The sequence below is a fragment of the Mastomys coucha genome, unplaced genomic scaffold, assembly GCF_008632895.1.
Source record: "Mastomys coucha isolate ucsf_1 unplaced genomic scaffold, UCSF_Mcou_1 pScaffold21, whole genome shotgun sequence".
NCBI classification, from domain to species: domain Eukaryota; kingdom Metazoa; phylum Chordata; class Mammalia; order Rodentia; family Muridae; genus Mastomys; species Mastomys coucha.
Window position 1 is genome coordinate 136,736,650 of NW_022196904.1, and position 6,662 is coordinate 136,743,311.

Here is a 6,662-nt window from a genome sequence, read left to right on the forward strand (position 1 = left end):
GGGCTCTGTGTCCTCACTGGCTAGCCTGAAGCAAAGGTCATGGGGGGGGGGGGCAGGTCGAACAGTATGCCATAGGCATATGTTGAGAGTTGAATGTGCATGGGACTCTTCATGGATCTCCTCTGGCCTCACCAGGTCCCAGCCTCTCAGTCCAGTCCAACAGTGGATTAGCAGAGATCAGAAAAGCGGTACAGAAAGAGGAGCCTGGGGAGAGGATGGTAGACCCAATGTGGCGTCCTTAGACAAGGACAGCCTATCTGGCCTGGGGTTGGGAGAAAAAAGAGCAGACTGAAACATCCCAGAATTTTCAGGATTGCATAAGAGGCCAGGCATAGGGCTCAGCACCCAGGAACTCAGGCTTACCAGGAACCCCAACATTTAACACAAGGGTAGCAACTCAGTGGGAATACTAAGAACCCAAAAGGATAGTTGGTGGCGCACACCTTTAATCCCAGCAGTGGGGAGGCAGAGGCAGGTGGAACTCTGAGTTCCAAGCCAGCCTGGTTACAGAGTGAGTTCCAGGACAGCCAAAGCTACACACAGAGAAACTCTATCTTGGAAAAAAAAACAAAAACAAACAAACAAAACCCTCAAAAACCCAAAGGGCCAGGTACATTGGTACACACCTTTAACCCAAGCATTTGGGAGGTAGAGGCAAATGGATCTCTGAGGTCAGCCCAGTCTACAAAATGAGTCCCAGGACAGCTAGAGCTACACAGAGAGACCCTGTCTTGAAAAACCAAAAATAGATGAAAAATTTAAAAGAACCCAGAGGTTTAAAGAGAACGAGAAGAGCTGTGGAGATGGCTTGGATCTTAGAGGGCAAGATTGTTTGCTGCTTTTCAGGAGGATCCCAGTTCCGTTCCCAGCACCCACATCAGACTGCTTACAACCACCTATAATTCAGTTCTAAAGGATCTGACAGTTTCTTCTGGTCTCTGTGGACGCTGCATTCACACATACAATCCACACACAGACACATATACATATAAATAAAAATTAAAATCTTTTTAAAAAAAACTAAGTTAAAGTTTATTGACATCACCTTCCCCACTGAAGTAAAACCACACAGCATTAGTGAAGGCCTAGAGAAGGGCCTCTTACCCTTCTAGTAGATGGAGACAGGGCCATGTGACAAGGACCAGTTGCTGTCAGGAGACAAAGAAAATGGCTACTTCTGTCCAGGCTGCTTTAGGGCTCAGATGAGTCCCACACATACTTACTGCCTGAGCCCAGGCAGGATGTCCAGAGCCCGTGCCCACAGTGGGACTGCCAATGCGACTCTTGTCTATGCTAAGCACTGAGTCAAGGTGAAACTCAGTTCTGGCTTAAGGGCTCCCCATTAATGGTCATCCATCTTCCATCATTTATAACCATATTACTTTTAGTAGAAGCCAATCTAGAGGGTTGTGGGAGCTGGATGGCAGATTGAGCAATGCCCACACTCACCACTGGTCTGGTCCAGGCAGCAGTTCTTTCTTGCTTGCGTTGCTTGGTGGAGATTCCTCTCCCTGACTTTGCTTAGTCATGCCCAGGCCCAGGAATACATCAAGCAGAGGAAATGCCATTTGGGATTTGAGCACTGATTCCAGGGGTGGAGAAGCTAATAGAGACATATGTCTTGACTCTTGCCTCTCCCTGGGCCTCACACATTCATTCAACAAGTATTTCCTGTCACCTGCCCTGTACTGGCTCCATGTTTGGTATACTTGATGGAACTTGGGAAACCTTCCTAATAGTGACTGGACAGCACAAACTGCACTGTCATGGGTATCAGGTTCTAGCAGAAGCAGGGTTGCAAGTTGCCCCCTCTCTCAATATCAAATCCAGTCCCTCAATGTGTCAGGCTTCCCAGGTGGGTGTTGTTGGACTTTCCTGATGGCACTCGGCCTCCTTTCCCTCCATGATGTGGCTTTTGAAAGCAGTAGACATAACCCCAGCTGCCCTGGTGTTCATGAGGTCACAGAATTGGGGTGGGAGGGTCAGACAGGAACAAGTTAGGTGTGAGACCTTTCTTAGGAAGGAGGTGTGAGATAATGAAGAGTGGCTGTCTGGTTACCCTCCCTCCCATCCCAGTGATGCCAGCTTGAGCCTAGCACCTCCTGGTGCTCCCAAAGCAACTGACGACTATGGCCTGTCCCCAGGGTAGATGCATGTTAGTATATCTAAGCGAGACTTCTGGATGCAATGGGGAGAGGGATGCTATATACTCTTCTCTGGGTTACTTCCTGCTTCTCCAATGTGTACCCATTCTGCCTGGTGTGTCTGCTTATGTGTTTCTAGGCTGTGTTGCTAGCATCTTCAGGACATGTCTACAAGCACCTGGGTGGGTCCTGGGACTGCCTCCCCTCACTGTTTGACCATGTGTATAATAAGAATTACAACTATAAAGAAATGTACAAAGAATCTAACACTGTTTTCTTTCAGTCCAACATGACATAGGCTGGTCCCCACCCCTCCTGTGAGAGTGACCCCTCCAGGATAGTAGCTCTTGTTCCCTCTGGAGCTCCATGGCTCAGGTTCCTTTAGGAATCTTGCCCAGAGCAAAACTCTGAGAAAATACCCCTGGGAAGGATGTGAGAGGCATGTACTGGCTTCATGACCTCTGTCCTAAGGAACTCAGGAGAAAAAAAATCACTTCCAGCCACCAGTATGCACGAGAATATTTGTGAGCTGGGAACCCAGTGCTGTGGGGCCCATGAAGTTGAGCAGCCATCTTACACAACTTCAGTACTGAGAGTTCAGCAGGATATGGGCTTCCCTTCAAGTGTTGGCAGATGAGGGGACTGGACTGGATTGGAAACTGTTTGGAGGCCCCTCATGTAGCCAGAGTCATGCCTGGAGTCAGGGCCTTAGAGAGCTATAGTCTGGAAACCTGACATTTCCCCAATATGTATGTGGTCAAATGTTCCAGATATGCTGGACTGTGATGGTGCATGCCTATAATCCCAGTTCTCAGGAGGCAGAGGCAGGTGGATCTCACAGTTTGAGGCCAGCCTGGTCTACAGAGTGAGTTCTGACAGCCAGGGCTACACAGAGAAACCCTGCCTCAGAAAAAGAAAAAGTTCCAGATACTGAGACATGAAGGGCTTGGTTTGCTGCCCCAGAATGTACCTTGCTAAAGGGAAACAAGGGATCATATGAGAGCCCTGTAAGTCTACTACCTCATGCTCTTTGCCGCTCTACCATTTGAGGGCAATAACAAGAGTTATGCCACTAATAAACTGACTGGCCTGAGTCATCAGCCTTTGTAGCCCTCCCGACCCCAGTGTTTTTACATCTATGTCCTCGGAGTCCCAGCATGAACCCTGGAAGAGATGCTGGCCCGGTTCACACAGACACCCCTACTGTAGCTAGTCTTGGGCATCCGTCTTCTGTGTCTTTGTTCCCTCCTTCCTAACCTCTGAGACCACTGAAAATGTCTGGAAGAGGGGCTTCCATATGACTCAGAGGAGTCAGCAGGGGCTCCCCTGGGAGATAGGGCATGGTACCCTGTCAGCTGAGGGGTTCTGAGAGTCACTGGGAGCAGAGTGAGGGTCAGTCAGGGAGGGTGAAACACACAGGAAAAAAACAGTGCAAGAAGCAGAGTTGGAGATTTATTGCAACACACATGGCTCGTGGCCCTGAGGTGCATCCACCATGATTGTCCCCGTGGGGTCCTGACTCTGTCACCCGGGGGCCGGTCACACCTGCACGCAGTCATGCTTTAGAAGCTTAGTGGTGTTTGTCCAGGGGACTTCAAGGAGCTCAAAGTTGCAGCGCAGCTTCTGAGGGGGAAGCACAGAGAACAAGGAGGGTGAGCTTGGCGCCAGCCTCCTCTTTAGAAGTCAGCCCCCTAACTGCCATGTCTCTTTGGAGCCAGGGACAGACCATTAGTGGTCCCCAAAACATGGACTCAGAAGGCAGGAGATGATCCCAGGTTTATCAGGCAACTCCCACCCCAAGAGAAATCCCCAGTCTAGCTTTCCTGCACTCCACCCTGGCCTGAGTCACACAAAAGCCAAGCAGAACAGGTGGAGCCAGGTTTTTGCCTGACCAGATAGACTAGTCAGGATAGACAAGCCAAGGGCCTCAGACACTGCACAGTTGGGATGGGGTCCGTGCTGTTACCTCCTGCTGGCCCCCTGCCGCCAGGGGGCAGGTGGTGAGGTCCATGTGCTCTCCAGAGACTCTGGTCTTTCTGCACTCTGTGCTTTCCATGTCCACAGTCAGGTAGTACTTGACGCCAGCCACCAGCTGGGAACAAAACAGGGCAGGTGAGAGATGCCTAGGAGTCCAGCCTGTGTGTCACGCTTTCTCTCCCTCTACAAGTCTCCCACTCCCCCAGGCAAATGCAACCCCCTGGCCTACATATTCACATCTGGAGTGGAGGTGGGGGCTTCTATGTGTGACCCAAGGGTGGAGCAAAGCCCTAGGCTGGGCAGGAAGCTGGAGAGCTCCAGTGTCAACACCTGTCTGCAGCGTTGGTGAATGACACGTGATAACTACTCTGGACCCTCCCACTCCATCTGGCAGGGTTAGGGAAGCGAGGTCAGTTACGCCAAAGGAGGTTGGATCCTGCATTTCTTTGATATTTAGATAACCTCGGTTGCTAGAGGATTTTGCTATTTATCTGTTTTGTTTTGAAGTATTTCATAGAAAGGTCCCGGAGTTACGGTTGGCTTTAGTGCCCCCTTGTGTTTGGTAGCAAGCCAAGCAGCTCTCTGCTTGCCTCCTGTCCCCTGTCCCTGTCCCTCTCCAAATTGTCCCTCTCCCTCTCCACAGCTACTCTGTTCCATAACCTGTCCCACAACCTCTGCCCCAGCCACCGCACCTGATATTTTGCATCGATGACTTTGGTGTCTCGGAAGTAATAGAGGCTGTCGCTGCCCATATTGTAGCTGGCCACAGCTGCCTGTGCGGCCTTTTGCACCCGCGGGTCGGTGAGTGACAGGTTCTGGCGCTCTCCGGTCCTGCGGCTCCGCAGCTCGGCGCGGGCGTCCGGGGACAGGGTCAGGAGGCAGAATGCAAGCAGGCCGAGGCCCATCGCCAGCGAGAAGTGAGGACGCTCCATAGCCGCTGATTCATTGTCGGAGCTCTATCCTGCGCGGCTTTTACAGCCTTCGGGGGCCCCTCCCGGCCCCGCCCACCGCCTGCTTGTTCCCCTAGCAAGCCTGGACCCGCTTGCAGGTGCCTGGAGGCGGCCGTACCTCCCCCACCTACTCACTATAAGAAACAGAGATGGCAGCTGGGCTCTGGTGGCTGGCGCACGCCTTTAATCCCAGCACTTGGCAGGCAGAGGCAGGATTTCTGAGTTCGAGGCCAGTCTGGTCTATAGAGTGAGTTCCAGGACAGCCAGGGCTATACAGAGAAACCCGTCTCCAAAAAAAAAAAAAAAAAAAAAAAAAACAGAACGAGAGGTGGCACACAGGTCCCAGGACCTCTACGTGTAGGGATGCTGGCCTAGCATTCCTATCATCCAGGAGGGAGAGAATAGTTCATACCAGCGCCCTGAAGTTTGAATTGCCAAAAGCAATTAACTACAGTTAAGTTCTTACTGTCGCCATCATTTTCTTGTCGTATGGTTTTTAGAGAAATTACAACTCCCAGCCTCCATTTCTTCTTCTGAAAAATAAATTCTATAAGGATCGATGAAGTGACACAAATAAAGAGTCTAGGAGAGGCCAGGTGCCATGCAAACGGTGGGTAGTCCTTACTGCTCACACCAGCACTACTGTCTCTCACAGCCACGGAGGACCAGGTTGGCTGAGCCTTTCACTTTGCAGAGGTGAGAAGGGAGAAGTAATTTGTGCATCGATATCAACTGGTCCCTAGTAAGTACGTACACTGAAGAGCCTAAGTCCTGTGAGAGAGAGAGAGAGAGAGAGAGAGAGAGAGAGAGAGAGAGAGAGAGAGAGAGAGAGAGAGAGAGAGAGTGTTTTAAAACAAGGTCTTATTGGTTCCGGGCTGACCTTGAATTTCGTAGCTCAGGGTGACTTTGAACTCCTGATCTCCCTGCTTCTACCTTCCAACTGCTGGCATTACCAGCATATTTTATTCCGTGCTGAGAACTGAGTTCAGGGCTTCATGCATGTTAGACAAGCACTCTATCAACTAATATCCCCAGCCTCATTTCATTTTGCTGGGCTTGAACCTAGGGTCTTGTGCATGCTGGGCAAACACTTAACCTGCAGCCCTTTTTTACTCTTTATTTTTAGATAGGGACTTGTTCAGTCACCCAGGCTGAACTTGAAGACCTTGCTCTGCAGGCAGGCAGGCAGGACGGCAGGCAGGCAGGCAGGCCTTGGGTCTGTGGCTCCCCAGCTTCAGCCTTCCTGGCAGGGATTCCAAGCCTGTGCTACCAGGCCGAGTTCAAATCTATGCTCTTAGCTCAGGCTGAGTTTGAAGGGAAAGACTTGCCGCCAAAGGAGAGCTTGTCATACCATGAACCATCTCTGTAATTGGCAGGCTTTGGATAGTCATTCAGGGCCTTGCCTCCTACAAGAAATAGGGTGACCATCTTTTTTCCTAAAGCTGTCCTTCTGACAATGATGGTTCCAGGTTTTTATCCCTAAGGACACTGGACATACAATGAGGTACAAGCAGATTAGGGAACCCTATGGCGGCTGCATGTGGACTGCTCTTGGCAAAGCTTCTTTCCACATGCATTTTCTTATTTTGTG

General features: G+C 50.7%; 1 protein-coding gene across 1 annotated transcript; it reads right to left on the bottom strand.

Annotated features, from left to right (window-relative positions):
- Positions 1–3,583: 3,583 nt before the first annotated feature.
- Positions 3,584–5,118, bottom strand: Cst6 (cystatin E/M). Its single transcript, XM_031384708.1, has 3 exons — positions 4,814–5,118; positions 4,111–4,236; positions 3,584–3,767 (listed from the first exon to the last, which is right to left on the bottom strand). The coding sequence occupies exons 1-3, from the start codon at positions 5,051–5,053 to the stop codon at positions 3,684–3,686; spliced, it is 450 nt and encodes a 149-aa protein (XP_031240568.1). The 5' UTR covers positions 5,054–5,118; the 3' UTR covers positions 3,584–3,683.
- Between the last annotated feature and the right edge of the window lie 1,544 nt (positions 5,119–6,662).

Excerpts from the sequence above, each read along its gene's own strand:
- Cst6 (XM_031384708.1), bottom strand. The coding sequence starts at position 5,053 with ATGGAGCGTCCTCACTTCTCGCTGGCGATGGGCCTCGGCCTGCTTGCA. Across the intron at positions 4,237-4,813 it reads TCATCGATGCAAAATATCAG|CTGGTGGCTGGCGTCAAGTA; the intron begins GTGCGGTGGCTG and ends TTTTGTTCCCAG. Across the intron at positions 3,768-4,110 it reads CGGCAGGGGGCCAGCAGGAG|AAGCTGCGCTGCAACTTTGA; the intron begins GTAACAGCACGG and ends CTTCCCCCTCAG.